The 19551-nt window shown below is 36.8% G+C and overlaps 1 protein-coding gene across 2 annotated transcripts in view; it reads left to right on the forward strand.

The window, feature by feature from the left end:
• SLIT2 (slit guidance ligand 2) overlaps positions 1–19551 on the forward strand; it is a 406260-nt gene that overhangs the window by 231917 nt on the left and 154792 nt on the right. For both annotated transcript variants that reach the window (XM_061419763.1, XM_061419764.1), the window contains exon 5: positions 18127–18198. In XM_061419763.1, coding sequence (XP_061275747.1) covers positions 18127–18198 — 72 coding nt within the window. The remainder of the gene's footprint in view (positions 1–18126; positions 18199–19551) is intronic.

The following is a 19551-nucleotide window of genomic DNA, read 5'->3' on the forward strand; positions in this document are numbered from 1 at the left end:
AGAATTTTGTTGTTTTCTGTCAAACCTCAACATGAATCAGCCATAGAAATACATTTCTCTCCCTTTCTTACTTCAGCACAGCTCTGAGTTGTCTGAGTTTTCTTTGTCTTGCTTAGTCCTCTCTGCGGTGTGGCAGTTTCCTCTCCATCAGCACTGCAAGCTTGGGAGGAGGCAACCAGCAGTGAGAAGCTCCCGCCATACTGCTCCTGAACTGAGGCTTGTGTCCTGGCAGAGGGCGTGACAGGGTTGATGGAAACACTCACCCCCATTTCCTCCATCCGTGAGGCTCCACCCAGGGTGGCTCACCGAATTCAGAACCTTCTTTTTTAGATACAGTTCAGAAATCATAGCATCATGAAAATGTGGTTTGGGATCTCCTGAAAATGTGTGCTAGCTGCATAATCAAGGGTGGACTGTGCATTAAATGGTAACATTAGTTTAAGATTGCCTTTCAGAAATTAGACAATGGCTTTTTTACATTCAGAACATTGTGGCATACCCGGATATGGGTTATGAACCTCTTATCCTTCTTTGTAATTCAGAAACTGTATATGATGAATTTAAATTCCTGGAATTTAAAATGTATCTTAAAATAGCTCAGAGCTTACTGGGATTGTTTTAAATATTTATTGATAATGACAGCAATATACTTCACAGATACTGTGTTTAACTGTGCAAAAAGGCTTTTCTGTTTTCTGGTAAATTGTACTTTTGTAGATACGATTAGTATACTAAAATTTTACCTAGATTATAGGCCATCTTCCAAAATCCTGTTTGTTGGTGTATATTTCCACATAATAAAATGATAATATGTAGCATTTACTGACTATCATTAATACTTGTGAGGTCCTTTGTTAAATATTTCATATAATATTCCCAACAGCCCTATGAAATGGGTTCTAAATATTAGTCTTTATATAAAAATTAGGAAATGAAAGCTTAGAGAAGTTAAAAAAAAACTAGTGCGTGGTCATAGAGCTAATGAAGGCACATCCAGGATAAAACTCTTAGATGGTTAAAGCAGAGACCAAGCCCTCAAGTTCACCCTGAAGTGGAGGGAATAGAGAGAAACATGTATCTGGCTGTGGCACCGCTAGCATGATCTGGTGCTTGCTTTGTGCCTAGCACCCCGCCAAGCATTGCATAGGCTTTAATTTATTCCAGCTCTTCCAAGTGATAACTTTATGAAGTGGGTGATATTATTGTCCCCACTTTACAGATGAAGGAGTAAGGAATTAAAGAAGCAGAGTGGCTTGCCCATGTGATAAAGTCAGTAAGTGGCAGAGCATGTGAGTCTAAACCCTCTAGTTTGAGTGACCTGGCTGTATTCCTCGCTCTGTTCACAGGAAGACAGGATTATTCACACTTGGTGTGTGTCACATTTAATTAAGATTGAAACGTTCTAGCTTTCACCCATCACAACCATGTTTCCTTTCTGTTTCCTTTAGAATAGCTACCCTGTGGGGAATTCTGAGGAAGGAGAGAATCCTTGATGGGGAACACTTCTCCCATGCCCCTCAGCCTCTCCCCAAATTGCATGAGTTCCCTGGAATGTGACCCCTGAAATATTCTAACGATACTAGACAATTCTGTGAATATGTAGTATGAGACTTTACTACCTATAAACTAGTCTTTCTCTTGGACTAATGCAAACATCTGTTTCTTACTTGAAACATTTTTTTTTTCTTATACACCCACAGCTATTTGGATCTTTAAATACTTAAGGGTTTACCTTTGTAGCTCAGTGGGTAAAGAATCTGCCTGCGATGTAGGAGACCTGGGTTCAATTCCTGGGTCGGGAAGGTCCCCTGGAGAAGGAAACAGCAACCCACTCCAGTATTCTTGCCTGGAGAAGCCCATGGACAGAGGAGCCTGGTAGGTTCCCAGTCCATGGGGTCGCAAGAGTCGGACACATCTTAGCGACTAAACCACCACCAACAGATGTTTAAAAATAGTTATCTTCCATGAAATGTATTGTTTGGTTATGTAAGTAAAAAGCTTCACTAAAAAATATATACTTTTTAACAAATTAGGAATTTAGGCTATGATGATTTCTACAGGTTGACATACTTATTTCTGCCAACTTATATTTATCTGCTTTTCTAAGTTAAAATCTGAGCAAATACTAATTTATCATTACTCAGTAGTTTTCAAAGTAATCCGTGGAAGTACAGATTTATGATATTCCCGGTCAGACTCTAAGAGAGGTTAAACTGTGGAGGAAAATAAAATTACCAGTAATTAAATTTACAGGCAGGTTTGCCATCTAAAGCAAATTTATGGCTTCATAGTGAAAGATAGTTTAGACACTTTCACGTAGAACGAATCCATTTTTACGTGATATAAGTATTATACATTGCTGTTTCAATTTATATAATTAAAATGATATCATTGCACTCTGAGGTTAATGGGATACTCAACTGGAAACCATACGTCGTGAGCAGTAAAATAGCAGCATTGCAGTATTAGCTCTTTTGTTAAAAGCTGATGCAGTATTTCAGCGCCATTAGAGTACATTCCACCTTTTAAAAATCTTTAGAATGAGTAAGAGAGATGTGCTGATTAAAAAGAACATTTTCTTGAAAGTTGCCTTGATTTTTTAGAAATGGAAGGATTAAGTGAGGATCTGTAAAGAGTGCTTAGATGAATGCATTTGCCAATTATTTTCATTGTACCTCCTATTTAAAATAAATTTTCTAGAGACTATTCCAGACTTCACATGAGGTTTCTAAAATTATCGTCAGGAGTTATATAGGATTGTTTTAAGTTGAAATCATTGAGATCTGTTTAAATCTGAGAAGAAAGACTTTCTTAGACCATAATATTTTACATTTGTCTACCTAAATTACAAGTAGTAATCTGTAATTAAGATATCTACACATCAAATATATATATACATATATATACACACATATGCACACATGCCCGTGCTTTCAGGCAGTGAGTTTTTAATCTCTGTATCTTTCTCTCTTTTTTCTCTATTTCTTCTCTCTCTGTCTTTGTCTGTCTCAATGTACATACATTTAGAAAAAAATAATGCTTTTTCAAATCAGCATCAGTATGGCTATGCATATATGGATAAAAACAGTGGTAAGAAAATAATATGTCTATTCCCATTATTTTTTTACATCGTAACATTTACAGATTATTACTTTTTATTTTTTAATAAGAACATTTAACATGAGATCAACCCTGTTTACAAAATTTTAAGTGTACAATACAGTATATTAACTGTACGTGCAACACTGTACAGCATCTCTCTTAGAACTCATCTTGCATAACTGAGAGTTCCTGCTCATTGGTTAGTAACTTCCCATTTCCCCTCCCCACAGCCTCTGGCAACCACCATTCTGTTCTCTGCTTCTTTAAGTTTTTTTAAATAATTTATTTTAATTAAGAAAATAATTACTTTACAATATTGTGATGATTTTTGCCATATATCAACATGAATCAGCCACAGGTATACATGTGTCCCCGCCATCCTGAACGCCTTCCCAGCTCCCTTCCCACAAAGTTTTGTCCCAAGTTCAAAACAGAAGAAATCAAGAGATGTTTTTATAGCCTATACCAATTCTGTGAGCGTGATCAAAAGAGTATGTCACATATTGTAGAGCTGTTGTGGGTTTATGGAGGTAAAATTAGGGGAAGAACACTATAACTCAATGTAAACAGTTGAACCAAAGCCAACAAGTCTTCTAAGAGAGGATGATATGTGAAAGGGTGCAAGATGATTTATAGTAACCACTCCTTGATGGCCATGGGCCAATAATTGGGATTCTGTTATATTGAACAAATGATATATTAAATCAAAAACAAAACTATCACAAAGAAATCAAAGAGCATATTAAATATACTTGTCCCCAGCACAAGCAGTTGTTAATTTTTAAATTGCCTTACAAAGCCTGTCGCATGTATCAACTGAAGAGTAAACAAGTGTGCTGTATCCATACAATGGAATATTGTTTGACAATAGAAAATGAACTGTGGATACATGCTACAAGATGGGAGAGGAAGAGGGGAGTGAATGCTTATAAGTCTAAAGTTTCTTTTAGGAGTAATGAAAATGTTCTAAATTTAAAATATGATGATTGATAAACAACTCTAAATGATCTAAAACCATTGAATTGTGTAGTCTAAACTGATTGACTTTTGGGTACATAAATTTTATTTCAGTAAAACTCTTAAAGTCTATTTGTAAAAGTTTTCTCTTGGTGGGGATCATAATTTGTTGAGATTTGAGTTTGCCAATTTTATTTATTAATCAGTAATTTGTAGCTTTCCAGTTGAAATTTGCCTTCAATGGAAAATATTTTCATAGCCATTAAGAATCACTTTTTAATTGGAATATGTAAATTCTGGAAGGCAAGGCTGATGGTTGGCTATCTTTATAGAGCAGTTTTTATGAAGTCAGAATTGAGTATATATATTCAGTATATACATATAAGTATATATATATATATAAGACCCTTCATTGTAAGTATATCTTTAAGAACAATTGGGGAGGAAAAACAATAAAACTTTATGTTCTGAAGTAGATTGTTAGATATTGCTTTCCAGTCATTCTTGCACAGAGATTTCTGAAGCTTTGCTTTGTTTTATTACTCGCACACCTTGTTCTGAAGTAAGTTAGCAGCGGCGGCAGCACCTTGTGTCTTACTGCTAATAAGATCAGCTGAAAGTCCATAGTCATCTTATTTGAATGTTCTGGGATCCCAACACAAACTCTCTTTCCTTCTAATTAATAGTTAAGTGCAGCAAAATTTTGTTTTCTTCCCATTCAGTGCCAAAAATGTCACCCTTAATATATCCGTATGTCTCTGGTCTTCTTATGCTGGTCTCTTTTGAAACAGCTTCCCATTTCTTCTTAACAGTTCATCTGCACTACTTTCCCTAAGACCCAGATGCTTTCCCCTTGCTAAAGCATTTCCTGATCTATATGTCATATCATTCTTATTATCACTCATTATTTCATTTCCTCATGCTTGTTACCATGAATATGTGTTTGCTCTTTATTCATATATATATGTATGCTGGTCTTACTGACTATATTGAGATTTTTTAATGAAAAAATAGTATCACATCTTTGATATGTCTCAGTATATGAATACTGCGATTCCAGATACAAATACATGGAGTTGTATTCAGGAAACTGTTATTTCTTTATTTGCATCCATGTTTTATGGACTAAATTATGAGAATCACACATATCCTTGGGCCCAATATTGAGAAAATTACAGAGATTTTATGTCCATCAGCTGAAACTGAGACTATTGTGTAGGCTTAATAAAGATTTTCAGTGACTGTGTTCCACTTGAAATATGTAATATTTATACTAACACCATGATTCTAACTTTGCTATTATGTTTATCTTACTGATCTCAGTAAAGATATTTGGATATTTAAAAATAATATTTTTAAAATATTATTTTAATAATAATATTTTTAACCATATCGATGGGAAGAAAATAATATCATGGTCTTAATATACCAGAGTAAACCATGACATTTTCATGTAGTATGTCCTAAAGGAGACACAGAGTACCTATTACATAAATAATCTGTTTGGAAATCTAAATGTCAATAAGTATAATCCTAATTCCCTAATCAGTTGTGGACATTTTTATTTATGCTTTATAGAGTCTCAAAGAGTCAAACATGACTGAAACGAGTTAGCATGACCACAGCAAGGCACTATATTAAGGCTTGGCAATGCAATGGTGAATTATTCGGTATCTGTTCTCAGAAAATTTTGGCTCTTGTGGATGTCAACAAGTATACTAGCTATATGACCACAGCTAAATTGCATAACCTCTGTAAACTTCAGTTCCTTGCCTCCAAATGGTAATACAAGAGTACTTCTGATATGATTATAGAAACAAATCAAAGTGTATCACCTGGCAGTTAATACTTTCCCAATGCAATTTATCTTTGAGTATTATCTTATCTATCAATTCTAAATTGAGCACATTTAGGTATCTATGGAGTCTTGCAACTGTCATCTGTAAGTTATGAAAAAACCTGTTGACACTTTTTCTTATGTGGAAGAAAGCACTATTTTCAAAGCATATTGGAAATCAGAAGAAAAGTGTTGTTTAGTTGCCAGGTTATGTCCAACTCTTTTGCAGTCCCATGGACTTTAACCCACTGGGCTCCTCTATCCATGGTATTTCCCAGGCAAAAGTACTGGGATGCGTTGCCATTTTCTTCTCCAGGGGATTTTCCCAACCTAGGGATTGAACCTGTATCTCCTGCATTGGCAGGCGGATTCTTTACCACTGAGCCACCAGGGAAGCCCAGAAGAAAACTAGATGTGCATTATTACTACTATGTTCGATAAAGCTTTGGTTGCTAAGTACCTGAAGTTGTTGTTAAGTCCACACTTACAAGACAATTTTTAGTAGAGAAACAGCACCAATAATCTCTGAAAAGAGACCATTCATATATTGGACAAAAAAGATTTCTTTTAAAGATATGCTACATTGGATTATATTAAGACCAGGAAGAGACAGGATATGTGTAGAAGAGACAGCCCTGTTTAGCAAGAAACAGTGGTCAAGTTGTTGGTTAAAAACATAGCATAAAAGGAACAGAATTATCACAAAGCAATGATTATATCATATTTTATGCTGTGAGTAAGGAGGAGAAGGGGACAACAGAGGATGAGATGGCTGGATGGCATCACCGACTCCGTGGACGAGAGTTTGAGTGAACTCCAGGAGTTGGTGATGGACAGGGAGGCCTGGCGTGCTGCGATTCATGGGGTCACAAAGAATCGGACCGACTGAGCGACTGAACTGAACTGAACTGAAATAGTTTTGGATGCATGAGTGAGAGAATACAAGTGAGAGAGAGAAATAGAACACAGCTGACTTTCCCACCTTCAGATATTGAAGTCTCCAGTACAAGTTTTGGTTCCTAGGAACAGTAACCTGCAAATATGAAATTTGTCAATGCATATCCTCTGAAAGAAGATTTATGTGTGCTATGTTCAATTCTCACAGTGGTGCAAAGACTCATTAATCTGTCTTTCTCCCTCTGATCTCTTCATTGAACTCTAGTTTAATAACTCAAGGTTTTATAAAACAGTGACATTTACCTCTCTTGTGTTGCTTTGATATCAATATATTTAAAAGTACTTTCAGGAGCCCAGTTTTCTTTCCTGATTTCCCCTTGCTGTGAATATAGTATCAGATTTTGCTACTTATCGGTGCTCCAACTTCAGGCTTATAACTTACCACCTTTTTTCCTTGCTTGCACATATCCATTGCCATGTAAGATTTTTCTTCAGAATTTAGTTTTCCTTCCATAAACCTTTGCTTATTAAAAACCTGTGATATGCCAGGAATTCTTTGTAAATAAGATGAACTAAAATCTCTGCCTTTATTCATCATATTGTCTCAAAAGAAAGACAGTTATCACAAAAACAAATCAACTAAAAATTTTTGAGTGTTACAGTAATATGTGTGCATGCCAGCTTAAGAGCACAGAAGATGAGAATAACTGACTCCGCAATCATAAATAGTAATGTTTAATAATTAATTTGTAATTGTGTAACAAGCTTATTGATATTTAGTTATTTTAATATTAATTTTCGTTAATAATAATATTGTTGTTTAGACCAGGTAAAATGGCCCTAAGAGTGATTTATCCTAGCTCATTTTACAGGTTCACAAATGGAGAGAGGGGTAAGCGACCTGCACACAATCACATAGCAAATACATTACAGAGATCTTAGCACATGGCTCAGCTGGGGGATTGGAAAAGAACTATGTTTAAGGGAGTACTGTTTGTTCTGTGTCTTGAACAATGTACAACCTTGCATTTCATGGTGATAGGAACTAGGTGCTTAAGAAAATAAAGTGTGGATAAGCTGAAAGAGTTGGAAAGATGATTTTATAACAGGTGGGTTAAGAGAATGGAATCAATGAATGAAGGTCTGAAGTGAAACTAGAAGCACAGAATGTATCAAGGAAGTCCCACAAGTGAGGCACAATGTGAAGGCTTCAGGAAATTCCAAGAAAGCCTGCGTAACTGGAGAAGAGTAGGCAAGGTGGAGATAACAAAGAGATGAGGTCAAAAAGGATAAAGTGATGAGGTGTCCATCAATTATTTGGGAGTCTTGTGGACCTTGTAATGCTTTGAGCTTTCCCCTCCTTTTAAGATGGGACATCAATGAAGAATTTTGATTGGAGACATGGCAAACTATGATTGTAAGAAGGCAAAGGGAACAGAGAGAGACAGGAAGTTATGAAGATAATCCAGAGAAGGTGGGGTGGTAGCTTTGTCAGGGGAGCAGAGGTGTAGGTAGACCAGATTCTGAAGATATTTGAACAGTTCAGGGAATTTTTTGGTGGATTACATGTTGGGTATAGAAGAATATTAGATGTTGATGAGGACTCCAAGTTTTTGGTCTGAACTACTGTAAGGATGGTGTCCTCTTAATTGAACCATGTAAGAATTCAGAAGATGGTTATTTCAGTTGGACTTGATTTCAGTTTTGGAAATGTAAAGGTGATGCCAGTGTAGAGGACACATTGTTAGGGATCATAAATCAAGACAAAGATGTGAGTTTGGAATCTCAATCATGTATGGAACAGTGCTGACTATTGTTATCCAACAGGAACTATGACAATAGAAAATGGGAGGAAGGAGCTTGATTCAAGATGCTGCTGAAGTAGTTTTATGAATGAGTTGGATGGAGTAGAAGGGGGAAGATCCAAAATGGGAAACTCCAGGGTGATTACTACTAGCACCACTTGCCAGGAATCCCATGATAGCTCAGTTGGTAAAGAATCTGCCTGCAATGCAGGAGGCCCCAGTTCGATTCCTGGGTTGGGAAGATCCCCTGGAGAAGGGTTAGGCAACCCACTCCAGTATTGTTGTGCTTCCCTTGTGGCTCAGCTGGTAAAGAGTTCTTCTGTGATGTGGGAGACCTGGGTTCGATCCCTAGGTTGGGAAGATCCCGTGGAGAAGAGGAAGGCTACCCACTTCACTATTCTGGACTGGAGAATTCCATGGACGGTATAGTCCAAGGGGCCACAAAGAGTTCTACGTGACTGAGCGACTTTCACTTTCTCAGGCCTGGCTCTGGGAGGCCTATATCTTTACAGTTATGCAAATACCAAGAAGCCTTTTCTGTTTAAAACCACTTATGTTCATCTGTGTTCATGTCCTTCCTACCAAGATTAGCTTCAGAACAGGACAGTCTTTTCCAGCTCTTCTCACTTTCTTATCATGTCAGAAAATGAATAAACCAGACTTTCAGATTTAATGTAATCAGTAATTTTAATTCACATGGAAAATTCCAAATCATGCCTGATACTTTGCAGTGATTTTTTTGTATTTTCCCAGGTTTATTGACATACATAATATTCATTTAATGTGTAGAACAAAATGATTTGATATATTACTAAATGATCACTGCAGTATGTTTTATTAATAACCATTGAAAGTGAAAGTAAAAAGTGTTAGTCTCTCTGTTGAGTCTGACTCTTTTCTAACACCCACCAGGCTCCTGTATCCATGGGATTTCCCAGGCAAGAATACTGGCATGAGTTCCCATTTCCTTCTCCAGTGTTATCTTCTCAACCCAGGGATCGAACCCATGTCTCCTACATCTCCTGTAATGGCAGGCAGATTCTTTACTACTGAGCCACCTGAGAAGCCCTAAAACAGAAGTATCTTTGGTATTCTCTAAAATCTCATCCCACCATATTACCTCACATAATTTAAGGGCTTCCCTGGTAGTTCAGATTGTAAAGAATCCACCTGCAATGCAGGAGACCCAGGTTCAACCCTGGGTGAGGAAGATCCCCTGGAGAAGGGAATGACTACCCATTCCAGTATTCTTGTCTGGAGAACAGTCCATGGGGTTGCAAACAGTTGGACACAACTGAGTGACTAAGCACAGACACATAGTTAAAAAATCTGAATAAGAGCTTTTAATATTTACCTTCTTAGAATCTTCAAATATACATTATTGTTAAATAACAGTCACAATGCTGTACATTACACCCCAGAGCAGCACTTTAATCTTATACCTGAACACTTGTACTTTTTTTACCACCTTTACCCATTTCTCTAACCCACCCCCCAGTTTCCCACCTCTGGCAACCACCAATATGTTCTTTCTGTGAGTTCCACTTTTATTTGATTCCACATATAAATGAGATCATACAGTATTTGTCTTTCTTTGACTTATTGGACTTATTAACGTGTGCTCTCAGGGTCTACCCATGTTGTGGCAAATAGCAGGATTTCCTTCTTTACCAGGCTGAATAATATTCTGTACCATCTTCTTTATCCACGCATCCATTGATGGACACATGTTATTTCTATATCTTGGTTATTGTTGATAATGCTGCAATGAACATAGGAGTGCAGATACTCTTTCAAGAGAATGATTTTGTTTCCTCTGGGTATGCTATTTTATATGGTAGTTCTATTTTTAATCTTTCAAGGACTTGCTATACTGTTTTCCATTGTGGTTGCACCAATTTACATTTCCACCAATAGTTCACTAGTGTTCCCTTTTCCCTGTGTCTGTGCCAACACATGTTATCTGTTGTATTTTTGATGCTAATCATTCTGATAAGTGTAAGGTGACATCTCCTTGTGGTTTTGATTTGCATTTTCCTAATGCTTTGTAATGTTGTGCGTCTTTTCATGTGTCTATATGTCTTCTTTGGAGAATGTCTGTTCAGGTCCTCTGCCCATTTTTAATTGGGTTATTTGTTTTCTGATATGTAGATGTATGAGTTCTTTGTATATTGTGGACATTAACCCCTTATCAGATGCATGTTTTTCAAATATTTTCTCCAGTTCCATAGGTTGCCTCTTTATTTTTGATGGTTTTATTTGCTATGTAGAGCTTTTATAGTTTGTGGACCTAACAGAAGCAGAAGATATTAAGAAGAGGTGGCAAGAATACACAGAAGAACTGTACAAAAAAGATCTTCACGACCCAGATAATCACGATGGTGTGATCACTCATCTAGAGCCAGACATCCTGGAATGTGAAGTCAAGTAGGCCTTAGAAAGCATCACTACGAACAAAGCTAGTGGAGGTGATGGAATTCCAGTTGAGCTATTTCAAATCCTGAAAGATGATGCTGAGAAAGTGCTGCACTCAACATGCCAGCAAATTTGGAAAACTCAGCAGTGGCCACAGGACTGGAAAAGGTCAGTTTTCATTCCAATCCCAAAGAAAGGCAATGCCAAAGAATGCTCAAACTGCCGCACAATTGTACTCATCTCACACGCTAGTAAAGTAATGCTCAAAATTCTCCAAGCCAGGCTTCAGCAATACGTGAACCGTGAACTTCCTGATGTTCAAGCTGGTTTTAGAAAGGGCAAAGGAACCAGAGATCAAATTGCTAACATCCGCTGGATCATGGAAAAAGAAAGAGAGTTCCAGAAAAACATCTATTTCTGCTTTATTGATTATGCCAAAGCCTTTGACTGTGTGGATCACAATAAAGTGTGGAAAATTCTTCAAGAGATGGGAATACCAGACCACCTGACCTGCCTCTTGAGAAACCTGTATGCAGGTCAGGAAGCAACAGTTAGAACTGGACATGGAACAACAGACTGGTTCCAAATCAGGAAAGGAGTACATCAAGGCTGTATATTGTCACCCTGCTTATTTAACTTATATGCAGAGTACATCATGAGAAACGCTGGGCCGGAAGAAGCACAAGCTGGAATCAAGATTGCCAGGAGAAATATCAATAACCTCAGATATACAGATGACACCACCCTTATGGCAGAAAGTGAAGAGGAACTAAAAAGCCTCTGGATGAAAGTGAAAGAGGAGAGTGAAAAAGTTGGCTTAAAGCTCAACATTTAGAAAACAAAGATCATGGCATCCGGTCCCATCACTTCATGGGAAATAGATGGGGAAACAGTAAAAACAGTGTCAGACTTTATATTTTTGGGCTCCAAAATCACTGCAGATGGTGATTGCAGCCATGAAATTAAAAGACGCTTACTCCTTGGAAGGAACATTATGACCAACCTAGATAGCATATTCAAAAGCAGAGACATTACTTTGCCAACAAAGGTCTGTCTAGTCAAGGCTATGGTTTTTCCTGTGGTCATGTATGGATGTGAGAGTTGGACTGTGAAGAAGGCTGAGTGCCGAAGAATTGATGCTTTTGAACTGTGGTGTTGGAGAAGACTCTTGAGAGTCCCTTGGACTGCAAGGAGATCCAACCAGTCCATTCTGAAGGAGATCAGCCCTGGGATTTCTTTGGAAGGAATGATGCTAAAGCTGAAACTCCAGTACTTTGGCCACCTCATGCGAAGAGTTGACTCATTGGAAAAGACTCTGATGCTGGGAGGGATTGGGGGCAGGAGGAGAAAGGGACGACAGAGGATGAGATGGCTGGATGGCATCACTGACTCAATGGACGTGAGTCTGAGTGAACTCCGGGAGTTGGTGAGGGACAGGGAGGCCTGGCGTGCTGCAATTCATGGGGTCGCAAAGAGTCGGACACGACTGAGGGACTGAACTGAACTGAACTGATATCCACTTGTTTATTTTTGCTTTTATGGCCTTTGCTTTTTGAGTCGTCTAGAAAAAAAATCATTGTTAAGATCAATGTTAAGGTGCTAACCACCTATGTTTTCTTTTTGGAATTTTATGGTTCCTGTCATATGTTTATGTTGAAGTCTTGAATCCATTTTAGTTTCTGTGTGTGAAACTAGTGGTCCAGTTTTATTCTGTTGTACGCGGCAGTACAATTTTTCCAAAATCATTTCTTTAAGAGGCTATCCTTTCTCCATTATATGTTCATTTTTTCTTTGTCATAAATTAAGTTTTCATATGTGTGGATTTATTTCTAAACTCTCAATTCTGTTCCATTGATCTGTCTCTTTTTCTGCTAATATCTTTCTATTTTTATTACTATAGCTTTGTAATATAGATGGAAGTCAGGAAGTGTGATGCCTCTGGCTTTGTTCTTTCTCAAAATTGCTTTGGCCATTCCGGTTCTTTTGTGGGACGAAATAAATTTTAGGGTTGGCTGTTTGTTCTTTTTCTATGGAAGATAGAACATTGGAGTTTTGAGAAGGATTGCATTGAATCTGTAGATCATTTTGGACGTTTTAGCGACATTAGTTCTTCCAGTCCCTGAGCATGTGATACCTTTCCATTTGTTTGTGTCCACAAATTTACAAAGCAAATTTAGCCCCTTGTCTTCCATCCCAGCTCCTCAATGACCACACTTGTTTTTCCTAAACACTTTTCACATTTTGCTGTTGCCTTCCTCAGTAAAGTTGAGTGGTTCCAAACTCTCCCCAAGATGTCAAGCCCCTTAACGTGCATCAAAGACCTTATGTTTGGACCTAACCCCAGCTCTCCACTATATTGTTTAATGCTCTCCAAAAAGAATTGCCTAGTTCACTGGATACCCACACTTCTTCCACAATACTTCCCAATGCGCCTCTTTGCCAATTGTCCCTGCCTGCTCCAAAATTCAATTTCCAGATTAATCTTCCTAAAAATCAACTCCAATCAAGCCATTTCCTTTTCTGAAGCACATTTTTACACTCTATTGCCCAGTGATGTAATTACAGACTCTTCTATTGGCAGCTCTATCCTGCTAACTCAGTAGTTCGGGCTCATTTTTCTCATATCACATAGTTCACAAAACAATGCACTCTCATCAGTAATATTGCACATTGCCTACAATGGTCTTTCAAGGAACAGAGCAGATATCCTTAGTCTCCTAACAGAATAACTGTAACATGTATGTAACCAGTGCCTCTATAGTAGTCACTGTATGTCAGGCACTTTTTGACCACTTTAAGAATATGATTTCATTGAATCCACCTAATAGTCCTATAATATAGACACTGTTATTGTTTAATTTTACAGATGAAGAAACTGAGGTACAGAAAACACAAGCAATTATCCCAAGGTCATGTGGTTAATAAATGGAAGAGCTAAAGAATTCAACCTCAGATAGCCTCAGCCTGTAGTCTATGCTGTTAATTCCTCTGGCATGTTTACCCTCTCCTTAAATTTCTGTCAACCACCCATACCAACACTGGAGGATGAGAAATATTGAGCTCAATTGTTTTCATCAAATTTCCAAAAACTCCTTTTTTATTTTGAAAGTGGCTTGAGTCAGCTAAGTCTCCAATAAATGTTACTTCTCTGATCTTTTAAATCGCTCTTCTCAGATAGTACCACTCACGCTTTACTTATCCTATACTCTCTTTGTTGTCACCAAACTGTGAGATAAAAAAATCACATCTCTATAGTGAGATTGAAAAAAAAAATTCACAACCAAGCTCATAAAAGACACTGTAAATTCTGATTTCCCAATTTGTTAATGGTTCCTCTAATCTAAGTCACAAGTGACTCATATCTCCTCTCTCTCTTTTGCCTAATCCACATCCACATACAGTTCGCTTCCAAGTTTGGTTCTTCATGCATCCTTGATACCACTCTCAATCTTTTGCACCTTTTCTATGTAAAGGGTGGGAGATGCCTCATCCTTTAACTAGGTCAGAGTAAATAAGCAATGTTTTTATTAACAGTTATTCTATTGTTTGACATTCTCATTGCTTTTCCCCCAACTATCGTAAAAATCTTGTATCTGGATATTTAGATTTGAGCCTTTGATCCCTGATATTCTGCTAAATTCTGTTGACAGTTTAAGAAAGAACATCTGCTCAGCTCCCATCCACCACTCTCCCCTTCCTACCACTGTGGCTGAAAGAACTCACTCTTCAGTGGGTACGAAAATATCTGCTAATCGCATCACTGATTTCTCCTTCCAACCTCATCTCTTATTACTCCACTGCATGTTACACCTTCTAAGAAAACCAGAACAAAAGCTACTCCCATGAAAAGTTCTGCTTTGCACCTCCATACTCTTGCTTGTGCCATTTATTTCACACAAAAATGCCAATGAAATAAATCAGAGGCTAGGATGAGTTAAGAAAAGAATCTCTGAAGTTTTAGGTCACAGAAAGGATATATTGAGATGGATTTAATAGCCCCCAGTGTCATCTTTAGAAATCCCCTCATCTTGACTCAATAGTTATCTGGATTTCCTCTATATCTAATTTAACACTCTGTGTCATTGTTTAGCACTAATATCTGACATCTCTGAAGCTTGGTTTCTTTATAATAATTAAAAATAACAGTGATAATAATAATACCTACTTTACAAGATGGCTATGTGGTTTAAAATATAAATTTTGATATTGTATTATTTCTAAAATTTAAATATTGCATATAGAAGGTACTAAAAACTTGTTTAGGTTCTTCTTCCTGTCATGGATGAACATTGCCCACTTAACTTAAGGGAACTGAGATCCATAACTGAAGTTGGCTGCCAGAGTGAGGTGGGCACAAGAGCAGAGAGCCCATAGAATAGTCTACTCCTGGGGCAGTGACCCATGGAACATTGATCTTGAGGCTCCAAGCCTAACTGTCACTCACTGTTATATAAAAGATAAGATGATAAGTGTTAGCAAAATAAAACCTTCCTATGTTCTAGAATTCTGCCTGAGGCGATCAAAAAGACTAAAATCTGAAGTCAGCATCTCTGCCATTTTTATTCACCTTGGGCTTTCCCAGTGGCACCCATCTGCCTGCAGTGCAGGAGATGCAGGAGACATGGCTCCATCCCTGGGTTGGGAAGATGCCCTGGAGGAGGAAATGGCAACCCACTCCAGTATCTTGCCTGGGAAATCCCATGGACAGAGGAGCCTGGCAGGCTACAGTCTATGGTGTCACAAAGAGTAAGGCACGACTGAACACACACACACACACACACACACTCTCACTCACTCACACAGTCTCTGAAGCAGTCTTTGTTTTGTTCTAGGAGAAGTGGAAAAAGAAAACAAATGATGAGAAAACATTGAATTGACAGAAGCACAACATAAAATCACTATCGTTTTTCAAGGAGTGCTCTAGATTTAAATTTGCTTGAACTCAGTTTTTTCCCTCCTCACTTCTTATTATTTTTTTAAATTATTATTTTATTTTTTACTTTACAATATTGTATTGGTTTTGCCATACATCAACATGAATCTGCCATGGGTGTACATGTGTTCCCCATCCTGAACCCCCCTCCCACCTCCCTCCCCATACCATCCCTCTGGGTCATCCCAGTGCACCAGCCCCAAGCTTCCTGTATCCTTCATCGAACCTGGACTGGCGATTCATTTCTTATATGATATTATATATGTTTTAATGCCTTTCTCCCAAATAATACCCCCCTCTCTCTCCCACAGGGTCCAAAAGACTGTTCTATACATCTGTGTCTCTTTTGCTGTCTCGCATACAGGGTTGTCGTTACCATCTTTGTAAATTCTATATATATGAGTTAGTATACTGTATTGGTGTTTTTATTTCTGGCTTACTTAACTTTGTATAATAGGCTCCAGTTTCATCCACCTCATTAGAACTGATTCAAATGTATTCTTTTTAATGGCTGAAACGTCTTTGTCTAGCATCTCTCTCCACAGAGTCGGACACGACTGAAGTGACTTAGCAGCAGCAGTAGCAGCATCTCTCTTACCTTCTCTTAGCTTAGTAGCCTCCTTTGAGTACTGTTTCTGGCATTAAGGCTTTTAAATATGTATTCTTAATTCAATGTAATTAAGCAAAGGAAGTCAGTCTGAATCAATGACAAGCTGGAGAAACAAGCGATTTTTAAGGAAATGAAATTTTATTACTCTTAGGGATATACTGAAGCTATTGAAAACAGTTCACTTAGGACATTAATGGCTACATTAACACCTACATAAGCGTATCTTACAAACTCACTGTTTGGAATAAAACATATATGTACTTTTCTTTTTTCTAAGGACTTCTACTCTTTAAATAGACTAACGTTTGTTTCTACAGATTGCTTAGCGAACCTTTTTTTTCTTAATTTGAACATTGCAGAGATTGAGATATAAATGCAAATCTCAGTTGTTTAAAACTTGGTGCTCATGAGGTCAAAACCACACACTAAATCTCTATATCAGCCAGTTCTCTCTATTGTGTGGTCACAACTGTGTGAGCGACCAGCTCTGGTCATAAGCACTGGGGGAGAGGCTGTCGATGAATTTGTCCAGTATGCCTTCGCTTAATTGGAAAATGGCTCTGTTTCATCAGCCACACACCCGTGGTCAGTAGCTTCACCTTTCTTCGTGAGCATCGGTTATTTTGAATTTTAAAGATAATTTTAGTACCTTCATTGTTACTTTAATACTTTATTTATTTGCTGTTTCAGCTTTCTGCTATGTGGTAGCGTTATTTAAAATTTCCTCTTTTCGATGACGTTTCTTGCATTGTGTATTTATATCCTACTTGTTAAGGCTAATAATACTATATGAGCTTATAGAATTGCGTCTGAACTCTGAAGGGAAAATAATGATCCATTTCATGAGATGAGTAATTTTTACAAACTCTCCTTTCAGCTCAAAGAGTGCTTTTTGTTCCCTTGATTAAAATGTATTTCCAGATTAAATTAAAATGCAAATATAGATGGTCTGTGTTTATGGTTATAATAGAATTATTTAAAGAAGGTTTTAAATCAATGTGCTGTTAATATTTCATGCAAGAACTGTGGGTTTTATTGTTGGGCCGGTACTGCCATGTTCCATTTTCAAGATTACTTAAAGTGCTATGAAAACTTAATCATACTGCCCTGGTTTTATCAGTTTTGCCCAGTCTTCTCTAGGATGTTAAAAGGAACTATTTTCCTGTATACTTCTTAAGTTATATCGGTGGTGTTGGGGAAATATCAAGTACTATTTCTTTAGAACCCTTTAAAATTGAGTTATGAACAATTTACTGTTTGTTTTAAAGAAATATTTTATTACACAGAAGTGAATCAACTTTTAAATTTAAGAGAACCATATTTAATAATTTATTATGAATTAAAGATCTGAAAAGTTACTTCAAGAGACTATTTTGTCCAAATTTTTAATTTCTATTAGAAATATAAAATATTTGTATTAGAAATTGCATCTAATGCTATTAATTTAATTATAATGATTTAGTGTTTCTTTAGCTTTCTTTTTTGGAAAGTGACATCACTTCTCAATAATTATTAAAATAACTTTTAAATCATATTTATAACTTGATCTTTTATCCCTTGTCTTTTTTAGTGACCTCAGTGAAAACCAGATTCAGGCAATTCCAAGGAAAGCTTTTCGTGGGGCAGTTGATATTAAAAATCTGTAAGTATTTTTTCTAATTGATACTGTTGTTTTTAAAGTTATCCATTTTCCAAATTTAATTCATATTAAATAAAGTGTCAGAAAAGAAATGGTGAAAGCTTATGCATTTTATGCTTCCTTAGGAGAACTTGTAACAATAAGTTTTGAATCATTTTTACATGTTATCTGAAGGAAGTCTCGTTTAGAAGATGTCTTGAAACTGAAGTTATCAAATAACAACCACAGTTGTTATCACAAGGTTCTTCAAACCTTGTGGTTAACCTTGTGAAGTCTAAAGAAATGATTTTATTAAAAGGCATTTACAATGTATTTTCTTCCCTCTTACTATGAGCTTATTTCAATAGTACCTTTTTCACTTGTTATTGGTGTTTATTGGAAATGCAGACTATTTTTTTCTGGAAAGAGTAGATAATATTTTCTTGTTAGAGATACCTGTGGCCTAGAGCTACAGCTTTTTAAAATAGCTTTTAGATCACCATTTTTATTAAATTCTGAAGTGTGAGAATGAGAAAAGTGTCTTTCAATTTGTGTGAATACTTTACTTAGATTTTCCCTTTTATCTTTATGAAAGAATGTATGTATAGCCTTCTTTAAAAAGCAAAGTAAAAGAAACCTCTGTATTTTTCCTTGTTAAATCTTTAATCTAGTGTCTTGTGTAGATGTGTTGTTTTGTAAGTGCACATAGCTTTTTACATATCAGATCTAAGATTACAGTGGCAACCCTAACATTATGGATATGTATCTTAATAAATTTTAAAGTATCATATTAATCTTTTAAAACGATAGGTTTTGACTGACTATGAAACTAGGATGTAAAGTGTTTTCTTTAGCTTCTATGTTAGTTTGGAATGTAAAGGGAAAAGCCCCTGTGTGCTGAGATTAACTATCAGGAATTCAGTGTTTCTTACCTTTGTAATAAACGGGGCAGAAACTCTTTCAAGAATTAACTTACTTTCAGAATTCTCCATGGTGGAATCCAACATTTCTCAAGTAGTGAATGTGAGACAGATGTTTTCCTTGGTCAAAGAAGACGACTGTTTATAAAGCTATAAGCTATGGCCTCTATGTCTTCTTTTCAATGTAAATGGTTTTTGTTTTATTTATTTTTTTTTGTAGTTCTAGTTTTAGTTTTTTTTTTTAATTTTATTTTATTTTTAAACTTTACATAATTGTATTAGTTTTGCCAAATATCAAAATGAATCCGCCACAGGTATACATGTGTTCCCCATCCTGAACCCTCCTCCCTCCTCCCTCCCCATACCACCCCTCTGGGTCGTCCCAGTGCACTAGCCCCAAGCATCCAGTATCATGAATCGAACCTGGACTGGCATCTCGTTTCATACATGATATTTT

The sequence above is a fragment of the Bos javanicus genome, chromosome 6, assembly GCF_032452875.1.
Source record: "Bos javanicus breed banteng chromosome 6, ARS-OSU_banteng_1.0, whole genome shotgun sequence".
NCBI lineage: Eukaryota > Metazoa > Chordata > Mammalia > Artiodactyla > Bovidae > Bos > Bos javanicus.